The 25,479-nt window shown below is 30.0% G+C and overlaps 2 protein-coding genes across 7 annotated transcripts; both read right to left on the reverse strand.

Annotated features, from left to right (window-relative positions):
* Positions 1-686: 686 nt before the first annotated feature.
* On the reverse strand, positions 687-19,360 carry LOC140669731 (GTP cyclohydrolase 1-like). 4 transcript variants are annotated; one of them, XM_072899797.1, is made up of 6 exons: positions 19,232-19,360; positions 12,407-12,664; positions 9,131-9,340; positions 5,304-5,469; positions 4,280-4,396; positions 687-2,950 (listed from the first exon to the last, which is right to left on the reverse strand). In XM_072899797.1, the coding sequence occupies exons 2-6, from the start codon at positions 12,582-12,584 to the stop codon at positions 2,821-2,823; spliced, it is 801 nt and encodes a 266-aa protein (XP_072755898.1). In that variant the 5' UTR covers positions 12,585-12,664; positions 19,232-19,360; the 3' UTR covers positions 687-2,820. The 4 variants fall into 4 exon arrangements, with proteins under 4 accessions (XP_072755898.1, XP_072755901.1, XP_072755899.1 ...); XM_072899800.1 differs by having other exon boundaries at positions 12,407-12,649; positions 19,232-19,348; XM_072899798.1 differs by lacking the exon at positions 19,232-19,360 and adding an exon at positions 13,427-13,784 and having other exon boundaries at positions 12,407-12,649.
* LOC140669730 (saccharopine dehydrogenase-like oxidoreductase) lies at positions 19,231-24,179 on the reverse strand. Of its 3 annotated transcripts, none has more exons than XM_072899793.1 (9): positions 24,033-24,179; positions 22,124-22,349; positions 21,197-21,381; positions 20,875-21,050; positions 20,483-20,802; positions 20,020-20,163; positions 19,851-19,941; positions 19,481-19,740; positions 19,231-19,386 (listed from the first exon to the last, which is right to left on the reverse strand). In XM_072899793.1, the coding sequence occupies exons 3-9, from the start codon at positions 21,366-21,368 to the stop codon at positions 19,281-19,283; spliced, it is 1,269 nt and encodes a 422-aa protein (XP_072755894.1). In that variant the 5' UTR covers positions 21,369-21,381; positions 22,124-22,349; positions 24,033-24,179; the 3' UTR covers positions 19,231-19,280. The 3 variants fall into 3 exon arrangements, with proteins under 3 accessions (XP_072755894.1, XP_072755895.1, XP_072755896.1); XM_072899794.1 differs by having other exon boundaries at positions 22,106-22,349; XM_072899795.1 differs by lacking the exons at positions 22,124-22,349; positions 24,033-24,179 and adding an exon at positions 21,520-21,656.
* Between the last annotated feature and the right edge of the window lie 1,300 nt (positions 24,180-25,479).

Genomic DNA, 25,479 nt, shown 5'->3' on the forward strand with positions numbered 1-25,479 from the left:
GAAAAAATTTAAAAAAAGATAAAATAAAAAATACTAAAAAATAAAACAGAAGATAGAATTTACTACATTTTTCATATAACGTTTTATATATTTTACTGACATTTTTAAAATCTTGGAAAAAAAACAATATATATATATATAAAAAATTTCTAATAAAATTGAACTCTCAAAAAAAATACAAAGAGAGTAAAATTTATTTGTGTATATTTGCTTCTTAGGACGTTGTAGAATGATTTTATCTCTCCAGTGTCAAGTGTAAATAACACGCACCAGAGACGCATGATTCATCGGGAATTGGGTGAGCTGTTCAGCGGGAACAGATACGAAATCTAAGAAAGATTAGTATGGAATTTGGGTTGGGGACATTATTTCATGCGAGAAGTGATTTATATCATAATAACGCAACACACATGTTACCGCTCGTACGTGTAGGTCAAGGTGCGTCGATTAGATTGTTACTCGAATACTTCTTCCATCGATTATCTAAAAACTCCAAAAATATGTGCATAAAAGTTAACTCGATATGCATTATACATTAAATTATTACAACAAAAAAATTTGACGTCTGAGAAAATGCATTCTAAATCACATAATAAATCTTCTTTAAAATGCTGATTTTTGCCGCTCATATGTATATAGAAATTTATTCTGAAATAGGGAAGAGAGGAGAGATATGCACAATTCCGTTGTTGAAAATATAAATATAACACTTTATGTAACATTGTCAGAAAAATATTACAAATGTTGAACAATCATTTTCTCATAAGTAATAACATGAACATTTCTCTCCATTTTTTGTATTAGAAAGTATAATATACCGCAGAATATATACCGAAGCTCGTGTCACTTCAGTCTGTTGAGGCAGGAAGTTTCCAATCACATATTCTAACAAAAATCGATATATGCATAATATAAACTTAACGTACATCTTATTATATCGTTAAAATATGTAATAAAAATTTTCGACGTAAGGCGATACTCTTGGACTAGCCATAAGTATGCAAAGTAAAATACGCTAAACGTATCTTTTATAAGTAAATCTTTAAGTTCCCAAATAAAATATCCTTATAAATTATGAATATAATCACACAGGTGAATTTAAATACGCTTATAAAGAATATGAACACAAATTTGCAATAATAATATAGAGTGAGCCAGAGAAATCTGATGTTTTTAAAAATGAAATAAATAAATAAAATCTATTCAAATTCCATACCCTATTATTATATGGCTGAAAATAAATATTTAAGTTATATTTCACTTGTTTATTTCATTTTGAAAATCGTTAGGTTTCTTTAGCTCACCTTAATTTTCATTCACGAAATTAAAACAAAACATGTAAAATGAACTAGTTTTAATTTAATGATATGCAAAGTGATAATCGAGAATGCTCTTCGAGGATGAATAATTTAATTCTCCTCGGAAATCACCTCGATAGATAAGTTAGGCAAATACGGTGTATTCTTAAAAAACTTTTTAAAATATTTTTCGTTAGACTTCATCGTCACGATGCGCGCAGTGCATGGCTGAAGCAGTGCACATTTCGCGACGTTTTGTAAATATATCTTTTGTAATTATATCCAAATAAAATTATAAAATAATCGCTCACTTAACAAAGAATCATATATGAAGTATTCGGTAATAAACGCATTTTTAAAATATATTCTAACAAATTACACGCTTCAGAGAGTTGCAAATATATAATAATAAGACTTTATTGCAATCAATTTTAAATATATTTCATTTTAATGTTAGTTTCAAAAAATGTGTGCGTGGAAAATAATGTCGTTCAATTTTAAATTTTAAAATATCGTTGAAATTCTCCTTAATTATAAAATCTGTTTATTACCAAATACATTATACACATAATGAATAAAAATGGACGATTTTGTGATTACGCAATGATGCGAAACTCGTGGCTGTCAAGTTTCGCAACTGCGATAAAATGTCGAATATCGTGAAAACAACGTAGAATTGAATCTCGAAATTTCGCACAATCAACATAAACATAAAACGATAGAGTCGAGCGCAGTCTCTTTGAAAAATTTTACTAACATATGTATAAGGTGTATAATTTATTGTCACGCGACAAGCGCGTCGACTCTTGAATGTGCGAATTTTGTACCGAGAATCTTCGATGAAAAATTTCCTAAAACGTTCCTTTGTAAGCGACGAGGTTGTTCGGCTGAAGGAGCAGCGAACGGAGGTCATTCCGGCAGGATTATCGCTGGTCCAGCAGCTATTCCTTATTTACGTTATAATATTCTTTATCACGCTGAATACTTATATGTTTTTACGCTAAAATTGCTACTTATTCGCTGCCCCTTCGCATCGGAACTTACACGGCCTATTCATTGTCCTGCTCGCTCTGCGACAAACAGCTCGCGAGTTCCGTATTATTATCGTCTCAAAATTCGCGAGCGTTTTCACAGATGACAGTGACCCGTCATCATCATCGCTATTGTCAGTGTCACTCAAATTAGCAGTTTAAGCGCGCCCTATCAGCGAGGAATGTGCGTTAAACATCGTCACTATCGCGCTTGGTCAATTTGGATAGCAATCGCTCTGGATTTTTCCGGATCGTGTTTATGACAGGAACACGAAGACTGTCACCGAGATATTATTTTTTTTTTTTTTTTTTTTAAGAAATGAACAAAATGTATGTGAGAACGTATCGCGGCGTCAAAGTTCTTTGAACGAGGCCCTTGCAACAAAGTAGTAATCGAATGATGAAACCAGTCGGGGAACAGTGTGTCATACAATGTTAAATTAATTAATTAGTGGTCCCACGGCCAGTGATAATGCAACGCGTCCGACCGTCTACTTGTTGTGCACCAGATTCAGAAACTCCTCGCGAGTCTTTGGATCGTCCCGGAACACGCCCAGCATCGTCGAGGTCACTGTCTTGCTGTTGATCTTCTGCACGCCTCTCATCACCATGCACATATGCCTGATATGCAAAGAAATTTTTTTTTCCTTACAACGGTGCGTGTGCAAATGTTTGCGTATTTTACCGTATAATTAAATGCGATAAAAAATTGCTTTACACCGTTAGAGTTCGCTTCGTATTATATATATTTGGGCTTGTCTCCTGATTTATGCGTCAAAAGGTAGATCTTATCTCACTGTTATTTTCGATGTGGAAAGATTTGATCAACTATTAATGCTAATCACATCATATGAAACACGTGCGCATCTTGATGTCGCAATCGGAAATCTCGCTCGTGATGTTTCTCTTAGGTTTATTTCATTATCACGGTATAAATCGGTTCAATTCTTCATTTCTGTGAAATGAATCGAATGACGGTGGAAAAAATAGTATTTGTGAATTATTTTCGCACAGGACCAGTAAAAATAGCAGTCGATTCTAGCTAAAACAATCTCTAGCAAAAATAGTGCTGTTGATAACGTTAGGTATAATTAATTATTGATCTATCACTTTCGTGGGGCAAATTGGACGTCGCGACGGCGGCAAAATAGCGTTTTAAATTATTCATGCGGTCTTGGTAAAAATAACTAATCGGTACTCGTAAAAATAACATCGGCGATGGCACTATTCAAGTGCGAATCCATAAAAATAGCCATTAATACGCGCCAGTGAAACTAATACCTTCTAAATGTTATTTCGCGTGATTTTCAATCCCAGAATCCTATGATCCTGTGTGTTATTATCTGAATAATAAAATGCAATTGTAAATTAAAAGTCGCATGCACGTGGCGCGATTTTCTTGAATTATTCACGATTGTATCGCGAACGATATACGGATAAGCTCACGCATTCTCAATATTAACACGAGCGACTAGGTGATTAATGACCCCCGCTTGATCGTCAAAATCGGCACACCCCCGTTTGAGATTAATTACATTCTAATGGATATAACGTGTAACGAACAACCGGATCATTACGTGAATGCTTTAATTACCGCGAAACTTCCATTTGCGTCTTGTAAACAACATTCGCGCAGTGGTACAAGGTCGTATTCTTTTACGAATACGATCGTTTCACTTGTAAAAACCTATTCTACAAACCTCGGTCGCATTCATTGAAAGGATCGACCTTAATCGGCTGGAAATTATGCAACATTGCTGTGATAGTTGCATGGTTTTCTGTCATCTACGAACTTCTTTGTTTTTAAATCATATTTGCGCACCTAGAGATTTTACTTCGCACAAATGAATTTCTTTTTTTTACATTCTAAACGTTTTACTATTCTAATCGCGCGATACAGATAAGGTAATTTAGAATTTTATGATATTAGAATAGAGAAAAGATACGTACACTCCTTCAACCACGACGGCAACTCCTGCAGGCTGCACAGCCTTCGTAACTGCTATCGCGATTTGCTTCGTGAGTCGCTCCTGAACTTGAAGACGCCTGCTGAAGATCTCTACGATCCTGTAAATAGAAAATTTTTCCTCGAAATTATATCTAAAAATTCACGTTTGTCGAATCTGTCATTAAGATTGAGGTCGAGTGCATGCAAATATTATTTCTTTCTACATCCGTGGAAACGCACGTTGTTCGCGCGCGCGCGCGCGCGCGTGTGATGTGTTAACATATTATATATAAAAGCTAAAAAAAACCTAACGGTTTTGAAATACACCGCCGCTCTGACAGCACGTCAAAATGCCATCGCGTTTCTATTATTTATCCGCTTTTAAGCGGCGTTAATAAGTAAACGGATCCTGGGCCGTTACGCGCGTGAAAGTGTATGGTCTTAGCAGACTAGCTTCGTCATATTCTTTCTTTTCGTCTTAATATGTCACTGATCAAGGCCAGGACTAGTGGATATGCAACTCGACGAAATTGTTGCGGTGTTGACGAAAATAAATGACTTCGAATAATGACTTTTTACTGAGATTTTTTCTTTCTTTCTCATTTACACGATCGCCAATTTACCTCAAAATATCGTGTTGAGATAAAAACACATAACTTGTGTCAGAAAAGTTGAAAATTAAAACACAGAATTAGAGGGAGTTAAAGAACACAGTGTATTTCTAATTGATGATGTTATTTATTACTGAATAAAGATTTTATATTCTGTAAATTATATCAAATGTCAAACTTAAGATTAAAATTTTAAATAGATATGCTTTTGATTAGAATTATGGATACAACACTATAAGTATATAGAACAGATAAAGAATTATAATCAAACACTTCATTAAAGCGGAAGAAAATCTTGATTTTAAGAGATTTGATCTGAATTTTGATTAATTCTCATTGCAATTAACTAGTTGTTTTTATATTATTATTTGAAAATCTGATAAGATTTTTAATACATTAATAATAAAACAATTACCTGGCAAGTTTACTCAGACCCAAAATCTTCTTACAGGGTAGATAACCGATCGACACTTTGCCATAGAATGGCACCAAATGGTGCTCGCACATGGAGAACATCTCGATGTCCTTTACCACCACCATCTCGTCGTGATCCTCGTCAAATACTGCGTCGTTAATTACATCTGAAATGAGAGAACAGACGCTATTATTAAAATTTTGCATTTTTCGTTTTTTTGGATAACAATAATAAAAAATATCAAATTAATTTTATATACATGTAATACATCAGAAAGATTTTTAACAATGTATAACGATAATTTTAACTTAGCGATACATGAAAACAGCTGAGTGTTGTCATTTGTACCGTGTCGCGAAAGAAATGTTCTTTCATCCTAGCGGTCGGGTTATCCTGGCTGTGATTTACCCGATATTGACCTACTTACTGTACCGTGGATTCTAGTAGTAGTATGTACATATACGAGCAGGCAGAGGGTAGCTAGATAATGGTGGTGCTCTCCGCACCGTTTCCACGGCAACCTTAACAAGAAACACCTTCGCAATGACCGACAATGATGAAACGAATTCGTTTAACCGGTCACATTCGAGCTTGAATTCTTCCAATGTATAGCATCGCGTGTTATACAAGACAAGTCGATGACAGTCAGAGTTTTTAAAGTGTCAAACTTGACGAAATAAAATATAGCTTTCAACTTCTAACATATGTATATATAAAGTAATCAAATAAGACGAGAAAAATGAGTTTAATCTTATTCTCTGTGAAACGTACAATTTAATTTTGTAGAATTTATTATTGATATTTCCTAGGAAAATGCACAGCTCACAAGTCGCGTCAAACAACGTAACATACACGTGGTAGTGGAGCAATTTCCTTTCCTCTATTCGTGACCAAACGCTCGCCGAGTGTAAAGTTGGATTTTTTGACCCGATGGCTTAAACGTGATCGGCTTTCGTCAGCGATTCGATTAACTTTTACAAGCTCTCACACGCCACTATATATATATATATGTATGTATGTATATGTGGGTGCATGCATTTTGAAAATTCCTCTAGAAAAGTGCTAGGAAATTTTATTTAAAAAAATATTATTATATATATAATATAAATCTTAATTTATATTAAGAAGAATTCGTGTAAGAATATAGTGGGCGAGATAAAAGCCACAATGAAATTGCTCGTCCGAGAGAATGATTTCGTGAGGGTGGTCGTAGGAAAGTGCTTCTCGTTTCAGATTCAACAGGGCGCCCGTAAGAGCTTATCTCGAGGGTTTCCTAGCTGTTCAAGCTGAGCTGAAGTGAATTAAAATTCCTCATCCATCGTCTATAGATGCTCCTGACTTAGAGCATCATTATCGCGACTGGCTCAAGACATGGGTTCAAAATTACTATGGGGATAAAGGAAAGTGTCGAAAAAAAAAGCATTATTTTTTCTCCTAATATATAAGTTGACAAGAAAGATTATCCTCCAGAAAAAATTATTCTCAAGATTCATTATTCGTCATTTTTTTCTTTTATTACATTGTTACATATTATTATTACTTTATGTCACCAACAATCATTAAAGTAAAATGAATATTGCATTTGGACATCATTAAATTTGTATTTTTATTATAATATATTTATTGAATTTTAATCTTTTTAATGTAACGCGATTTGTAATAATAAGATTGCCAAGAAATGACATAAGAGTTTATAAAGAAAAAAGATGCTTTTTGTATCAATCTGGTAACACACACACATATAAAAATATTTCTTCAAATTTCTGCGATCTTTATAATTATCTGAGCATCATGACATTTATACTCAATGAAAAAGATGAGAAAAAAGATGAAGGAAATTTTTTTTCTGAAGCTATGCGTCCCTGAGAACCCCATTTATATCAAAAGCTTTACGTTCTCTTTTCTGCAAATCGCACTTAAGTCCCACCCTCTTGCCTTTCAGCGTCTCATTCTTTTTCTCTTCTTTTCCAGTTTGTGATAGAGAGCAGGATAAAAATAAAAAAAGCGAAAAGTATGATACTTTCATGAAGAACACGCGCATGTCTATAATTCCGTGCTGTATTATTCACAATAAAAGAAATTTGCTTATCGTGCGACGGTTTCTCAGTTAATTATTTCATTACCCTTTCAAGTTGTAAATTATACCCTCGATTATGTCTTAGTAATTGTGCCACACATTTCTAAAGGCGAAAGTTTAATGCATTCTTCTTAAATTTCAGTTAACGAGAACAACTGTTACTTTTTTACAATTATTCTAAATTATATATTTAAGAAAAAAATTATCCGTTCGAAACTTCAACAAGCTTATATTGTATTTCTAATATTTTTAGTTTATATTTTTATCAAAATTTATTAGACAGTTTTAATTTTAAAAAGTAATATTTTACATTGTCATTGTTATTTCTTTAAACTATTCTTTATATTTTATACATTTTGAGATATAAAAAAGGTAAAAAATTTTTAAGAATATATAATATTCAAAAAATGCCATTTAATATTTTGATGAATTTATTATTTGATGATAACAATCATCGTAAAAATTAAAAATCCTAAGCAAGGAAAAGAATTCTGGAAAAAGCTTTAGAAAATTCTCTTTAGAATGCAGAACAATTTTATGTTGGAATGTAACTGTTCTGAAGTAAATATTCTTTAGATAATATTCACTTAAATGTCAACAATAAATATAACATAAATATTTTTAATTTTTCACAGGTTTTATTAAACTTTTGACTTTTTTCTTCTTACATCTCCAAGATATAAATATCTTCAGTCTAATCTATTTTTTAAAAAAGATATATTTATATTAGAAATATTACATTAGAAATATTAATTATTCGATAATTTTTTATTTTTATATAAACCTATATTTCCCATCCGATAATGCGTGCCAAAATTAAAAATTTAATCGATTTGACAGTTTTATAGAAAACGATAGCTTTCATATTGTTAGTAATCCTAAATAAAATGACGTAATGTTGTAACGGTTCGCTCGGTTAATGTTGTTGCAACAATTACAACGTCAAGAAAATAACTAGATTTACAAAAACTGTTGCTGCGGGCGATTGATTGACGGTGTCGTTAAGCAATAAACGATGAATCGTAATCGCGTATAAATGTTGCTTATAAAATTCATGTTATACATGGATCTTTGAGCGCAAGTTGCAGTCTTGTGTTAGTCGACCGTCAAATCAAGGCTGCACTATTTGTATTCAGTTTCTTTCGTTTTTTTTTATTTTTTTTGCATACAGTATACACGCATCCGTAGACGTATTAGTTTTGTAATATCAATTCTAGCTACAGAATAATTTAAGTAGTTCTGCAATTATATGTCTTTGTAACTAACAAAACACTGACTTTTTTATAATAAATGTATTGTAGAAGCAATATTAAATTCACAATATTAAATTCAAGATTAAAAAATTTCTGATTAATTAACAGCTAATTTTATAATTTTATCAATAATGTGTTAAATAAAAATTTTTAATAAATTTAAGCATATCATTAATAAAATACAAAATACAAAAAACTTTAATGAAAGAAATTTTATAGGTTCTCTTATTGTCAATCAATTCTGTTTTTCAATAGATAATATAAATTAGATTAAAATTGTCTTTTTCATTAGATTTTTTAAAAATATTTTTATATTAATGTCATATTTATTCTGTAGCTCTAATTTGTGTATATTAATTTTTAAATACAGATAATTAATGCGATATATTCACTTATTGTGTGATTTGTTAAGATAGAAGATAAATTAAATCAAAGAATTAAATAGTCAAGAATAAAAAAATAATAATAAGCGCTTATTTAATAATAATGAAATTTACCTTCGAGACTCTGGTCGTATCCTTTCGTGAAGAAGAGCATAGCTTTTGCGGCGCGTTCCGGTGTCTTCAAGAGTCCCGGTCGCTCCGGATCTTCACCCAACGAACTCAAGAGTAACTTGTAACTTCGAGACATTTCCGGTAACATGGCCTCTCGCGTTGGCGGTCGATGGTCCAGCTCCAAGTCGTGATGAAACATGCATTTTTCATGGCCTGAAACATAACGACGATCCGATTAGATAAACGAGTTTAGAATGTTCGATAATCGTTCTCCTCTTTCCTCTTTGTCGAAATGTATTCGAGATTTTCGTTGGATGACGACGCAAAGTGACGATGTGTCAACATCTTTGCTATCATATGTCACGACCCGTGATTACGTTGCGCGTAATCGCCCCAATGGAATAAGATGCGTGTGGTTGTGCTGCAACTGAGCGTTTCTCACTTACAATTAGTGTGCGACTCACATAAGAGACGCCATCCTTTCGTAAGAAATCTAAACAATCTACGACTTATTATCTTATGACATTCAACTCAACGAACATATTTCCAAACAACACAAACTGTTTCGACAATTATTGCTTATGTATAATATATATATAAAATTTTTTTAAATCTATAAATTTGTTTACATATTAGGAGTATTACCGCAGAGAGTAGATTGGTTCGATTAATTTTGCTTTTGCAGAACTGTTAACGTTTTATTCGATTCAATGTCCGATCAATTAATCGATTTTTTACAATAGTCTGCGAAGCTCGTCGTTTTGTAAACTTGAGCGTATCATACTATGACCTACGACAATATACGCTGCATACAATGCAATATAATTACGACAAGAGCTAATTAACGGTTTAAATACAATGATAATAACAATTTCGTGCTCCATCGTTATCGTGCATTCTCCTTTGGATAAATATTTTAAAGAAATCAATCCGTTATACATATGAAAATAATGAGTGACGCGATTGAAATAATCCAGTTTCATTTCGCGTGCGTAAACGCGTTGCGTAGAAAGTACTCGGCAAAACGGATTCAAGGTTTTACATGCAATATTATTCATAGGTTCCTGCGAGTGATCGGCTTCTCTAAGACGGACGAGAGAAGCGCGCATTCACGTTGCAAACTTAGTTAGTTCGTCTTTTCCTAATGAACCGTGTCGCATAATTGAATCCAGTGTCGACGTCCATGCGACAAAGCGGTCGTTAAAGGCATCGTATAGAATCGTTCGAGTCGCGCGTTATCGAGAGACTTTTAATTAAGAATTCTATGTGTTGTTATCGAGTTTTTATTTATACATTATAGCGTGAAAATGATCCGACATTTGGGAAAATCGGCAATTGCGATAGCGCAATTTAATTGTTTTCAGTATAAACCTACACATAAAAATGTATTTTTTTATATCTATCTTTATGAATTTTCTCTGCAAACTTTAGACTTTATTTTAATGATGTAATAAATTTTAAAGTTTTTTTTTCTCTTAAAAAGTGTCAAAAACAATTATACATAACGTAAGATCGTATTGTCTTTTTATGTTCTATACAATAAATATAATTATATAATATTTTGCAAGTCTATTAAAATCATGATAAATTTCCTTATCATCGTGGCTAATTTTTAACGGCTCATGTGTGTTTTCTGGAATTTCCATTAACACCCTATCTCACGTTTCACATTCTCGTAAGGTTACAGTTATATATTACACATAACCATAACTGTATCCCGACGATCTGCCCATACTTGCTTATTATCTCAAGATCACCGCGGTATAATTAACACAGTCATTTCGACGGCCGTTTACCAAAATTTGACACGTGCGGGTGACGGAAGAGATACATAGATTTTTCTGTAAATAAGTGGCTAAATTCTACATATGATTTGCATCAGTTAATATCAGGTATAAAACTTGTATAAAAATATTTTTAAATGAGATCTGAAAAATATATATTTTTAATAGTAAAAATATACAATAGTCCATAAAACAGTGTCCGAGAAAATACGTTTTAATTTAATATTCTGTTATAATATAATCTCGAACGTTCTAGCGAGCAAACAATTCGAAACAAAGATTGCTTTTTCTTCAAACGGTTTTTCGATCTCTACGTCATATTGTTAATAATTAAAATCGAAACAAATCACTTAGTATCAAGCCGTGATTCGCTGTCAAAATCAAACAATCGAAACGTGTTTGTTATGGGTCATATTTTTACAGTGTAACGAAAATTATTAGCTGACCAAGAGATTATTGTTGACACGGACTTTGACGGAAATTTACGCGCTCAAGATCTACCTTCGTCTCTCGAATTGATTGTCGTTCGAAGTTAGTTGCCGCGATCAGTATAATCTCGCATAATTTCGATCCACACGCGAAGTATATTTCTAATAAATTTAATTCAAATGGAACAATATTTACGTTTTTTGTTTTGTCACGGCGAATCAAATAAATAAACTTTAATATAGCTGTATTAATCGAAGATTACAACACGTATACAAGAATAAAAAAGTTATTAAAAGATCAATCTATAATCCGTCTATAAAACATTTTTATCGATTTTAATAAAATAAACTAAAATTATATCGCTTTTCTCTATTAATAATTGTTTCTTCTTTTTAGATTCAAGAATGATCACTTTTCTAATAAGAATTTTATGAGATTATTGACCATTGTTGCATATTAATACGTTTTAAAATATCTTAGAAAAGTAATATTTTAGAAAAGTATACATATACACACGTACGCGTGTGTGTGGTGTGTATATACAATTTTCGCAATGTTCCTTGAGATATGAAGCAAAGTGTTAGAAATAGAATATCAGCATTTTATATATCTTAGAATTAGTTATACACAAGCGCATACATTATGTACATATATTGTACATAAATATTAGATTTTAAGTCAAGTCTGTGTAAGTCCGATACATTATGACAAGATATAAGCGGGAATTACGTCGATTATTTACGCCTAATGATCCGAAAAATGAAGAGCAAACTCATTATGACAACAGCCTTTCTACTATAATAATTAAGTTATCGAACTTATGCAAGCATATCTTTTATATTTTTTATAAGTAAAGTACACTGTAATCATCAACAACTTTAACTAGATTTGTAGATAGAAACAAGTCGATCAATTACATCAGATGGAAGTTACAAGTACTTTTACGTTTTAAAGAGACATCGAAAAAATAACCAAAAGTAATAAAAAAAATTGCAACAATATTTGATAATTTTTTTACATTTCTACATGTTTAATCTATTTTCAAAATATTTCATGTTGTAACTACCTTTTGTCGTGGATGTACGCGGTGTTCTGGGTGTTCCGGGGACGTCCAGATCACTTTCCTCAATATTGTCGCTCCAGGAAACGGTTCTCAATGATAAGGGCTTCTTAATCATTATCGGCTTATCGCCCTCGCCATCGTACATCTTTAACTTCGCGCACTGATTCGATACCCCGTTCATGATTGTCGATTTTTCAGAGTCGATCTTCTGTTCTTGAAAATCTTGTGAAGCCGGAAAGGAGATTTCTGGAAGAAGGTAATCTGGAAATTCGATACTGTTTTTAGAGAAACAAAAAGTATTGTAAGAATAAATAAAATAATATAATTAATTAAAAGAATCTAAATGTCAGAATATATTATCAGATGCAATAATAATATATTGTTATATAAATGCGTGTATTATCGGAGTATCACTTGGATTAAAAATAATAGACTGATATGATAATTGTCAAAATATCTTTAATAGATATAAATAGGATATTCGACACAAGTAAATGTTAGAATGTTAAAAAAAACATAGATAATTAAATCAAAATATCTTCAATATATATAAATGAAATGTTTCGCTTTATTTTATTTATTTACTTATTTGTTTAATTTCTTTTTACAATATATATACCGCCTTTTTTATGTCTAAACATATTTATTATATTATTTTTTAGTAACAAATGACATATATTAATGTATTATTTAATTAGATAAATATCACTTATATAATCATATAATACGATAAATAAATAAAATAATTATCATAAAGATAAGTACAAGTTTTTTAAAACTCGAACAAACTTGTTAGTCATTATTATATGATCAATTTTCTTTTCTATTCATTCATATTTTGAATTATTAAAAGAGCCTCTCTATATACTAAACATCACTTGCAGTATAACCGCTTGACATTTAACATTCTATCAAAAAAAAAAAAAAAAAAAAAAAACAGTTTAGCATATGTATTCGAAAATAAATAAATTGAAACCTTTCACATGTGACACTTGTATGTTCACTTCTGATCAAACTACTTACTTTAATGCGAATCGTCCCACGACGGAAGAAGGAGCAATGTTTGTCGTGGCATAAACGAAGAAATAATTCGAAAAAATCCGCGGACGTGAGACACGTGCGCGCGCGCGTCTATGGATCGCAAGGCGAACACGTGCTAAATGAAGGAAAGAAAAGACGACGACGAGACGAGAAGCCGGCACCGCGTGCGATGACTGATCGGACGCGCGGAGGAGCGTCCCGACGCGTGCACGTTAATCAGGACGGGCGGAACGCGACTGATGCGAAACTGGAGGCTGGACTGGAGCTAAACCAAGCGGCGGCGGCGGGAATGAACGTCACCCGTAAATCCTTCCGAAACTATATATGCGCGACCGTGTCTCTCCCTCTCCTTCTCTCTTTGACTCTTTTCCTCTTTCTCTCCATCTCTTTACCTATCACATGGTATTCCTGTTGTATCCATAAACAGCCTATCTCGTGATAAGGATTGTGGGAAAGAATTTAGTCAACGGCAATATTCCTCCCTGTACAACCAATTTCTGACGTATTTTATTATGACGTAAAACGCATGTTGGAATGTATGAATAATTCTAGTATGTCGCGATGAATTCTAGGTGCTACAATCTATTCAATTTAAAAATGTATTATCTTTCTTTTACTTAGAGTTATTAGAAAGTAAAACTCTAAAAATAAACATCCATTAATGATATTATTTTTGATTTTTCTAAATGTCAATGACGATTTTAATTATAGTTCAATTATGGAATGCACGTTACAATGTATAAAAATGTTGTAATCCTTATGTAAATAGGATTATATTTTCGTACATTGCAACGTGCGTTCCATAATTGAATAACTATGATTAAAACCGTCGTTGACATTTAGAAAAATAAAAAAATAGTATACATATTATTATCTTCAATTATCTAAAAATAGAGCCCTGAGAGGAATATGTACCGATTAATAATGCGGAAATTTTACTTCATAGGATTCATTACCTGGTTTTTGATTTAAGTATCGAAAATTAATAGAATTATTTTCTCCCTTTTGTTTTTAGATTTTAAGTCTATTTCTTCTTTTATTACTCTTTATTCCTTATAAAGGAATAGGAAGACTTGTAAATTGTATAAATTAATAATAAAATTGTAAAAAATATGTGTTATTAAGATTTTTCAATCTTGGAAAAGAATGAAATTTTATTGCCTTTAAAGAGTATATTGTGTTATTCAAAAAATTCATAGTATGCACTTACATTTTATATATGTTGATTTATTCACATCGTTTTTGTCTTGTAAGAAAACTCATGTAAATATTATGAAATATCATTGCAAAATTGTATAAAAGTTTAGAATTTTAAAAAGAGTGTAATTGTAAAGTAAAAATTTTAATAATTTTTTAAATTAAACTATCAAATTAATAAAACTTAGAAAAATGGGATTTTTGACACATTTTGAGATAAATGAAGATAAGAGAACATAAGTGGAAAACCCACTTTATATTAGGCTATCTTATTTCACCGACATGGAAATACCCTTGGCTTCCTTGATATCTTAAAGTACTATCAGAAATATTTTTCCTTAGGGAATTGGATTTTCCTTCTTTATGGTTTCCACGAAATATTAAACGCGTCTACCATTAAAATGTTATAATTTAATGTTCTTTCATTTTTAATTATTTAAAACGATTCGATAACGATAAAGACCGATTTTCTCGATAATGATTCTAAAACTGTATGTCATTAAAAATGTAATAGCTATAAAAATACGATGGAATTAATAATTAAACATTTAATATTTACGATGCATATCTTAAATATATATTTCTATAAAACGAAGTTAAAAATAATCTGAGCGTAAATTCTTTTTTTTAACGACTTATTAATTGTTTAAAATCATACGGTTCGATCTCATGTTTAAATCATCTTCAACAACTTCCGTCAAAAACATCAACATTTTCTGTCAAAAAAATATTTATTGTTTATATTTTTACATATATTGTTTTTATTTTTATATTGTTTGTATTTTATATTGTTTTGACAATTGTAGATGATTCCAAAAAAAGAAACCGCAATATACAATATTAGTTTTGAAGAAAAAAGAATTTGCACTCAGAATACCTCGCCTTCTGGTTCTCAATTAGTCTGTTTCTATTCATTTATACATATTTCTTCATTCATTAATTTATTTCTATAAATAAAACATAATATATTTTAAAAGGTAATAAAATTTTATTTTATTCCAAGATTGGAAAATCTTATATATATTTTTTACGATTTCATTACTAATTTATACATCTACACAAGTCTACATATATTCCTTTACAAGAAAGAGTAATAAACGTAAATTTTTTTAACGTAATAGTATATTAGTACGCGTTAGTATATAAAATAACGTAAATGCACTGTGAAGTGTATGATTTTGTATATTTTAAAATCAAAGGAAGAAAATATAAGAAACAAGAATAGAGTAAATGGAATGGTTTTACGAAAGACTTGACCGAATAGGAAAGTACCTACGTCATAGTGAATCCCAACGTCAAACACAACCGGTTCTTAGGTATTACTGCCTTTTCCTTTTCTTACGAGGAAGAACAGCATGCTTATTACGTCCAGTATCCTTTTCTTTTTTTTTTTCAATTCCTCAAACATATAAAATAATAATACCGATATATGTATATGATATCTTAAATTATTATATAGTATAGAAATAGTATACAAATCTCTTTAAATTTTGAAATTATTTCTCATTAATAGAGAAACAAGATAATTTTTTGAATTATGCAAACAATTTAATTTTTTACATATATTGACATTATATGTATATTATTTATAACACATAATTCAATTATATTAAATAAAATGTATTAGCTTCGTTATTAACTAGCAATAATTATATATAAAATTTGCGTTTTCAACAAGTTGCCTTTTGTCGAAGTAATTATATTTGTGCACGATCAAAATTCTCTCTCTCTCTCTCTCTCTCTTTGATGAAACCATCACAGTTATCGTAACTACGTAGTCATGTAGCGAAAATTAAATTTTGAAAGTTTACGTACAACGTAAGTGTAATATTGAACAATACAATTTTTCATTAAATTTCAGCCACTCAAAAAAAAATATTAATAGATAATCCATAATGAAGCCAATAATTCGATTCGATATGCGGAAAATCTGATTGACACATGATTCTTACGTAACTGTATCATAGTCATACCTGGCTTAATACAAGGTCAAAGAATATCGCTATTGTAATTAAAAAAATGGTTCTCGCCTTCGATTGTGAAAACACATATTGAAAATGACCTCGATACTTCTTTTTCCGCGTGCTTGAATTACTTTTTCTCTTTTTACTTAATATAAAAGAATTTATAATAGGAATTTGATTCCTTTTCTCTCTCTTCGTCATTGCGATAAATGTAACAAAGAAGGAACTCTGTGTTTTACTTTTTACATATTTCTTATATGTAGAAACAGACTACTCGAAAAATGATATAAAGTTTTCCTGAAATTTAAAACTTATAAAATCTTTTACTTCATAAAATATAAAAACAATTACTAAACATTTTCTTTCCATAATATAATCACTGTAAAAAATAATATCAATACAAAATGTCAATCTAAAAATTCAGTATCTAATAATGAATTTTTCTAAATGTATTTCCGTGCATTATAGCAATGTTGTCTGCGTTATAGCAGACAACATTGAATATTTTTTATCATTTTCTTCCGCATCTTATGTAAAGGCGAATAGCAACAAGAAAATGTGTTTCTATGTAAATATTCTTATAAGTATATAAGTATCAGGTATCAGAAAATCATTAATATTGTAGAATATTAATGATTTTAATTATAATTATTTGTAATTATTGTGCTACAAAGTGGCAATTGTAAGACTGTATTTCCATTTTGTTCATTTTCAAAAAATATAATAAAAAAAAATAATAAGAAAACTATACACAAAAAAACACATCTATAACTTTATTTCTATCTGCTTTTTTCAAGACAATATTTTCTAATTTTCATAAAATTATTGTAATGCAACCAAATTATTCTTTTTCTTACTCTCGCGGGATAAATCAATTTTGAAATTTATTAAACGTGTGCGCGATAAATAAAACAATTAGTTTTAAAGCTAAAACATTTTCTACGTACACATATTCCTTTGTCCGAAGATCGTAATTTTTGTACTAGTCAATTTTTAAATGCGTAAAAGTTAAAGAATGAGAAAGAGAAAGATTGCAATAAAAACCGCGTTTACAGAACGAATAGAACAATGCGTTTTATCACTAGGTATAATTCTTTTTTTTTTTGTTAGACAGTCTTCTATAAAAACGCGACAGCTGAGAAATTGAACTAAATTACATATTATAATTATACATATATCCCGTAAGCGATATACATATTCTTGCGATCAACATATCAGCAAAATGGAATAGTTTCCATCGAGGAAAATATACAGATACAGAATCCTTTCTGGATGATGTAAGCGCATTAAATTACTCTATGCCAGCTATAAAGTTCTCAGATCTCTGTATTAAAATTATCGTCCTTTCTATGTAAGTAACGTATACAACGCAAAAAATTTACTCAGAAAGAAATGTATTCAATTATAAATCGCATTATGCGATGTCGTGTGACGAGAGATGTATATTGCTTCTTCGTCAAAATATACCGTAATTAATATTTATTTATTCTGCACATTTTCTATACAATTTCTATTTTTTTCTAAAATTTTCTTAGCATTTCTTAATATTTTTACCTATTAAAAGATTTTGTTAAATTAATGAATATAAACATGTAAATAGGACATAAATATTAAATTAAAAATATGTCATATAAATCTAAAATAAAATTAAATATAACTATATTTCTTCATATTTAAAATATCATATTTAAAATATTATACCTATTAATATATATACACGAGGAAGAAACAAATATTGGTAATATATTATATCTAAACGAGTAACTAATTAAATTTGTAATGCATCGTATTGTAGTAAAAATGGGAAAAAGATAGAACAAAAGATATTAAAATTTGTGAATATTTCTAAAAGGATGTGAATATGTTGGGAAAAATTGATGAAGCTTTTCATTCCAAAATATAAAATTAATATTATCTAATAGTTTATTTTTATGAGAGATAATGGGTATATGACAAAGGAATAATAAAAAAAATATTATCCTCATAAGAAAAATAAAAAAATTATATTAATAAGTGTATTCTGAACAAAAGTATTAATTTATTACATTACATATACATATATCTAAAAAAATAATCAAAATCCTCAAATATGTATGTATAAAATATATAAAATTTAGCAAAAAGTTTTGTATTATATATTTTATAATTTTAAATAAATTGTAAATCATTCTCCCATTTTCATATATTTAACAACAAATAATTTTTATATTAATTGTAATATATTTTAACATTATTTCTAATTATATATAGATTTGGTAAAAAAACTCTGGAATAGTATTAATTTCATATGGTAAAAAAATTTGCTCCTATGAATGTAATCACAAAATGTAATAATAATTTTAATTTTCCATATATTAAAATATTCATGATATAAATTCCACATATTAAAATGTTATATTATCTCAATCTTAACATACGTATTATGCATAATTATTTCAAAATTTGTTAGTTCGTCTATTATAAGATATATAGATAAATGCAATTAGATATAATTTTTGGTTCTTCTAAAGCATTATGGAATATGCATGTAAAGCGTAACAAGTTTGTTCAAAAGCTATAAAAATATAATATATAATGCAAATCTGGTTACACAAAGTGCATTTAAAAAATTCCACTATATCCTCACCTTCACCAAAAATATATTCAAAGAAAGTGTCTAAAATCTTTTGAGATTTCTACTTTTCGATAGATGATATCACCTCGAATTTAATATCATGTTTATTCAATTGCTCGATCAAAGAAGTTTTACCGAATGCAGCACCAGGTGTAAATACTCCTCCACTGTGAAAATATAATTGATAAGAATAAGATTAAAGTTAAATTAATTAAATTGGAATGGAAAGTCACACACATTGTTAACTGATGAATCACTTACTTGTCAGGCATTTTGTCAGCTTCCTTAAGAACTGTAAATGCCGATAGAATAGCTGCAATGCTAGTCATATTATATGTAGAAACAAAGCTGCATTTTGTAATTACTTTTTTGTTAGGTGGATTTGTATGTTTATCTGTAGGTTTAGCCAATTTTTCAGTCCATCCCAGGGCTTTGAGTGTTATAGCAAAACGTGTTTTTTCGTGCGCTTCTGGTTTTGGGCTTTCGTGGCTTACCAAACCGCATGAAAATAGAGCCGGATGCTGTAAGCATTACGTTTGATTGGTACCTTGCTTTCATGTAAAATGTAATTTATGGATATATTACACATATTATACTTATATAGTATATTTACAAATACACTTATACATACTTTCAGGAGTAAATTACAACCGCATGTTGTGCGAGTCATTAAGCCGAAAATCATACCAAAAATGGCAAACATTATGAAAGTAAAGAGAGATCTGATAAAAATGTGAAAAAAATACATTAATACACAAATTACTTTTCAATATTTGCAACATTTCTAATACAATACTGACCGAAATGTGACGTAAGTTTGCACTTGTGCAGGTCTCTCTTTATATTTATCGTATAAGAATCGTTGTGTATCCAAAGCAATACTACGATCGGCACCCAAAAATAGAGTTGACCATCCTTGAGAAACATCACTTTTATGTAGTATCCTGCAATAAACGAAAATTGCAAAAATTAAAATATATACAAATTGCAAAAAATGAAATATATAAAAATAATATAATAATTGTTTTCATCTTCATCTTTACTTCGATTGTTTTTGTAATAAGAATTAATAATGCACACTTATTATCATAATGTTACTTCTACAGCATTATTTATCTTCATCTACATGATATGTACATTAATATAAACATATTAAAAATACACACACACGCATGTACGCACGCATGCACGCATGCACGCACACACGTACACACACACACACACACACACACACATAGAATATTTGATAAACAAGATATATACTTTGATTTCAGTTTTGGTGTGAATTCGGGTAATTTAGTAGGGTATAATTTTGTACGCAATGCTCGTAATTCACTTGCATGAGCTACACCATGTATCGCAGTTTCCCAAGTGCCATAATTAATAATAGACCCTTTCACATTTTTATTAGCTGTCCACACGTTTAGATATGTTTCAATAGTATTCACTTCTCCTCCAAATTGTTGCTGTGTAAAAATAATTCCCATATCGCAAGGAATACTATCAAAGCCACAAGCACTCACTATATAAATACCAGCTTCTTGCGCTGCTTTGTTATATTTCAATTGCATTGTTTGTATGTACTGTAAAATATTTAAAATATCAACATATAAATGAATAGTTTTTATAATATTCGTTGTAAAGCTATGTATTACCTGTGGTTCACCAGTGACGTCAACACTATGAGTACAAGTAGCAATACAAGCCTTAACGACTGGTTCTCCATAAAATCTATATGGGCCGCAACAATTAATAATTATCTTGGCTTGTTTCGTCATTTTTGTAAGAGACTCTTCATCCTTTACATCAGCCAAAATAACAGGTATATTTTCTAAAAAAAAATGTGTAACATATAATAAATATTATCAATAATAATATAGAAGATGATCTAGATAGATGTTATCAGATCTTGAAATAATTAAATTTAAATCCGAAATTTTAAGTCTTAAAGTAAAAACATAATAAATTTAATTTTACTAATATCTAAGGCAAATTCCTTAATAACCGCTTCCAAAGCTTCCTTCCTACGACCAGCAACACCAAACGTCAGTTTGTGCTCCTTGCAGAAACGTGCTGCATCTTTTACTACATATTTTCCAGTAAATCCAGTAGCACCAAATATTACTATGTCCAAACGATCGTTCGCCATTTTTTTAATTAATCTGCAGCAAAACAATAATATTTATTAGTAAAATAACTTTTTAGTTTTTTTATTTAACAAAAATTTTTCTTTTTTATTTAGAGGCATAAGAATAACAAAAATATCTAGTACAAATATAAATAGACTAGGAAAATCAAACCTGAATCTTTATGTAACTACATTATTACTAAGTTATTCAAATTCTATTCAGTAATGTTTTTTTGCTCATCTACATATATCTGTCTGTAGCTAATGACAGTAGGCTTACATATTAGTGAGAAAATTTTTAAAAAATTTAAGAAATATCTATTAAAATATAATATATATTCTGAAACAAAAAAAAACAAATAAAAAACATAAAAAATAGAAAAAGTAAATAATTTAAGATAATATTAACATAAAAAAATTCTGAATTAATACTAAATATACTAAAAATAACGAAATAGAGATATTGTTAAAAAGTTATAACAATAAAATTTTTAACGTATTTTATAATATTTATAAATGTAAATATTATCCAATCTAGTAATCTACGATCATATTTCATATAATGTATGATAAAATGTAAATGACGATTTTATAAATTCTAATTAAACGCAATTTGGACTTTGTTCAGACAATTTTTCTGAAGTTTTACAACTCATCTTTCAACAGAAATTCTTTTGCCAGCAACACGTCCGGTTACATACGACATATAAAAAAATTTAAATTTAAAAAGTTATCAATTGCGTGCTTATTAAACTTACATGCACGAAATACAATACCTTGATTAAAGCGAATTAACAATTGTGAGTTTTCTTCTTCAAAAATGTAACTGCGTCGCACAAAGTAATAAATGTTACTCGAACGCATACGTGTCTGCAGTCTGCAGCGATGCACATTGAGAAAATGTTGGCTGTCAGGTATCAACAATCGACTTTTAATGAGACACATACATAAAAACTGGCATCCTCATCGTGCCGATGATATCATGGGCATGAGCTGACATTCCTGAAAACATATACTGAAAACAATTACACTTAGACATGACATAGCGCATTTAATTGCCGGCAGTCGCCGCTACTGCGAGTACATATTAGATATATCGATTATTTTCTAAATAAAAAATAAAAATTAGATGAATTCTTACATAAATTCATATTATTTATATTTACGCATCATGCAAATTGCGTGAATTATAAAATTGATACAAAAATTATAGAATTCAAATTCATCAAAGAAATAATCAGTAAAAACAAGCTTAATAAATCATATAAGTTAATAAATATTCACTTCGTTAATAAATGCTGGAAATTATACGATTAAAACTCATACATCATAAAAACTTTGATACAAATTAAAGACAAAATAAAAACAATTATTGATGATTTTAGCTGCCTCACTTTTATCCTATAATTAGTTTTTACATTTTATAAACTATATAGCTATTTGTTAAAGTTTTTTTAATGTCTTAAAGAATTGAAATAATACTATTTCTCGTAGAAACATAAATGACGCTCACAATTATACCATGAAAAATTTTTCTGCAGATATATTTTCAGAAACGCTGAATAATCTACAATAAATAAAATACGTTGTTATAATCGCTTTACATATATCTTAATATGATTATAAACTATTTCGCTATACATATCATTTGAATTTATTTTAATCTTTGAATATTTACAATGTATCTTTTTCTTTTTTTTCTTTACTTTGTAATAGTTCTCATCGCTGTTTTTTCATCGGCCACTAATATAATAAATTAGAAACAGTTCATTATTTTTATTTCAACATTATTTCGCAAATGAAAATCTAAGAGTATAAATTTTCATCATTCAATGAATAATATTATCCTGTCTCTAAAGATGAATTAGCATTTTTCTTTCATATTAACCAGTTTATTGATAATGACTCATATATAGACAAAAAAGAAAATTATGACACACTATCAATAGATTCTTATTACGCATCTATAGTTTTGAGTCGTTGACTGAAGAATGTAAAACACGAAATTATTCGTTCTCACCAGTTTTGGCACAAAGTTGATTTCAAGTTTACCAGTGAACTGGTTAATATGAATCTGTATAATCGCAAATATTCATTTGCTTACTAAATACATGTTATTATTTAAACAAACGCACACAATAATTGCAGTTTGACGTGCATAAAATATATATAAAATAATTTTCGCAACTCGACGAAATTGTTGCGGTATCGACGAGAATAAACTTCGAATATTGATTTTTTACTGAGATTTTTTCTTTCTTTCTCATCTACACGATCGCCAATTTACTTCAAAATATCGTATTGAGATAAAAACACATATCTTGTGTCAGAAAAGTTGAAAATTAAAACATAGAAGTAGAGGGAGTTAAAGAACATAGTGTATTTCTAATTGATCATGTTAGATATTACTGAATAAAGATTTTATCCTCTGTAAATTATATCAAATGTCAAACTCAAGATTAAAATTTTAAATAGATATGCTTTTGATTAGAATTATGGATACAACACTATGAGTACATAGAACAGACAGAGAATTATAATCACACTATTCATTAAAGCGGAAGAAAATCTCGATTTTAAGAGATTTGAATTTTGATTAATTCTCGTTGCAATTATCGAGTTGTTTTTATATTATTATTTGAAAATCTGATAAGATTTTTAATACATTAACAATAAGATAATTACCTCGTGAGTTTACTCAGACCCAATATCTTCTTACAGGGTAGATAACCGATCGACACTTTGCGATAGAATGGTACCAAATGGTGTTGGCACATAGAGAACATCTCGATGTACTTTACCACACCATCTCATCGTGATCCTCGTCAAATACTGCGTCATTAATTACATTTGAAATGAGAGAACAGAAGCTATTATTATAATTTTGCATTTTTCGTTGGATAACAATAATAAAAAATATCAAATTATTTTTATATATAGTGTAATACATCAGAAAGATCTTTAACAATGTATAACGATGATTTTAACTTAGCGATACATGAAAACAGCTGAGTGTTGTCATTTGTACCGTGTCGCGAAAGAAATGTTCTTTCATCCTAGCGGTCGGGCTATCCTGCCTGTGATTTACCCGATATTGACCTACTTACTGTACCGTGGATTCTAGTAGTAGTATGTACATATACGAGCAGGCAGAGGGTAGCTAGATAATGGTGGTGCTCTCCGCACCGTTTCCACGGCAACCTTAACAAGAAACACCTTCGCAATGACCGACAATGATGAAACGAATTCGTTTAACCGGTCACATTCGAGCTTGAATTCTTCCCATGTATAGCATCGCGTGTTATACAAGACAAGTCGATGACAGTCAGAGTTTTTAAAGTGTCAAACTTGACGAAATAAAATATAGCTTTCAACTTCTAACATATGTATATATAAAGTAATCAAATAAGACGAGAAAAATGAGTTTAATCTTATTCTCTGTGAAACGTACAATTTAATTTTGTAGAATTTATTATTGATATTTCCTAGGAAAATGCACAGCTCACAAGTCGCGTCAAACAACGTAACATACACGTGGTAGTGGAGCAATTTCCTTTCCTCTATTCGTGACCAAACGCTCGCCGAGTGTAAAGTTGGATTTTTTGACCCGATGGCTTAAACGTGATCGGCTTTCGTCAGCGATTCGATTAACTTTTACAAGCTCTCACACGCCACTATATATATATATGTATGTATGTATATGGGTGCATGCATTTTGAAAATTCCTCTAGAAAAGTGCTAGGAAATTTTATTTAAAAAAATATTATTATATATATAATATAAATCTTAATTTATATTAAGAAGAATTCGTGTAAGAATATAGTGAGCGAGATAAAAGCCACAATGAAATTACTCTTCGAGAGAATGATTTCGTGAGGGTGGTCGTAGGAAAGTGCTTCTCGTTTTAGATTCAACAGGGCGCCCGTAAGAGCTTATCTCGAGGGTTTCCTAGCTGTTCAAGCTGAGCTGAAGTGAATTAAAATTCCTCATCCATCGTCTATAGATGCTCCTGACTTAGAGCATCATTATCGCGACTGGCTCAAGACATGGGTTCAAAATTACTATGGGGATAAAGGAAAGTGTCGAAAAAGAAAGCATTATTTTTTCCCCTAATATATAAGTTGACAAGTAA

The sequence above is a fragment of the Anoplolepis gracilipes genome, chromosome 9 (genome assembly GCF_047496725.1).
Source record: "Anoplolepis gracilipes chromosome 9, ASM4749672v1, whole genome shotgun sequence".
In the NCBI taxonomy this organism is placed as follows: Eukaryota; Metazoa; Arthropoda; class Insecta; order Hymenoptera; family Formicidae; genus Anoplolepis; species Anoplolepis gracilipes.

Coding starts and splice junctions, on each gene's coding strand:
- LOC140669731 (XM_072899797.1), bottom strand. CDS start 12,584: ATGAACGGGGTATCGAATCAGTGCGCGAAGTTAAAGATGTACGATGGC. Junction 5,470..9,130: donor ATACGACCAGAGTCTCGAAG/GTAAATTTCATT, acceptor CTCTCATTTCAG/ATGTAATTAACGACGCAGTA. Junction 4,397..5,303: donor GGTCTGAGTAAACTTGCCAG/GTAATTGTTTTA, acceptor TTCTATTTACAG/GATCGTAGAGATCTTCAGCA.
- LOC140669730 (XM_072899793.1), bottom strand. CDS start 21,368: ATGGCGAACGATCGTTTGGACATAGTAATATTTGGTGCTACTGGATTT. Junction 21,051..21,196: donor GGAATTTGCCTTAGATATTA/GTAAAATTAAAT, acceptor ATTTTTTTTTAG/AAAATATACCTGTTATTTTG. Junction 20,803..20,874: donor ACGTCACTGGTGAACCACAG/GTAATACATAGC, acceptor AATATTTTACAG/TACATACAAACAATGCAATT.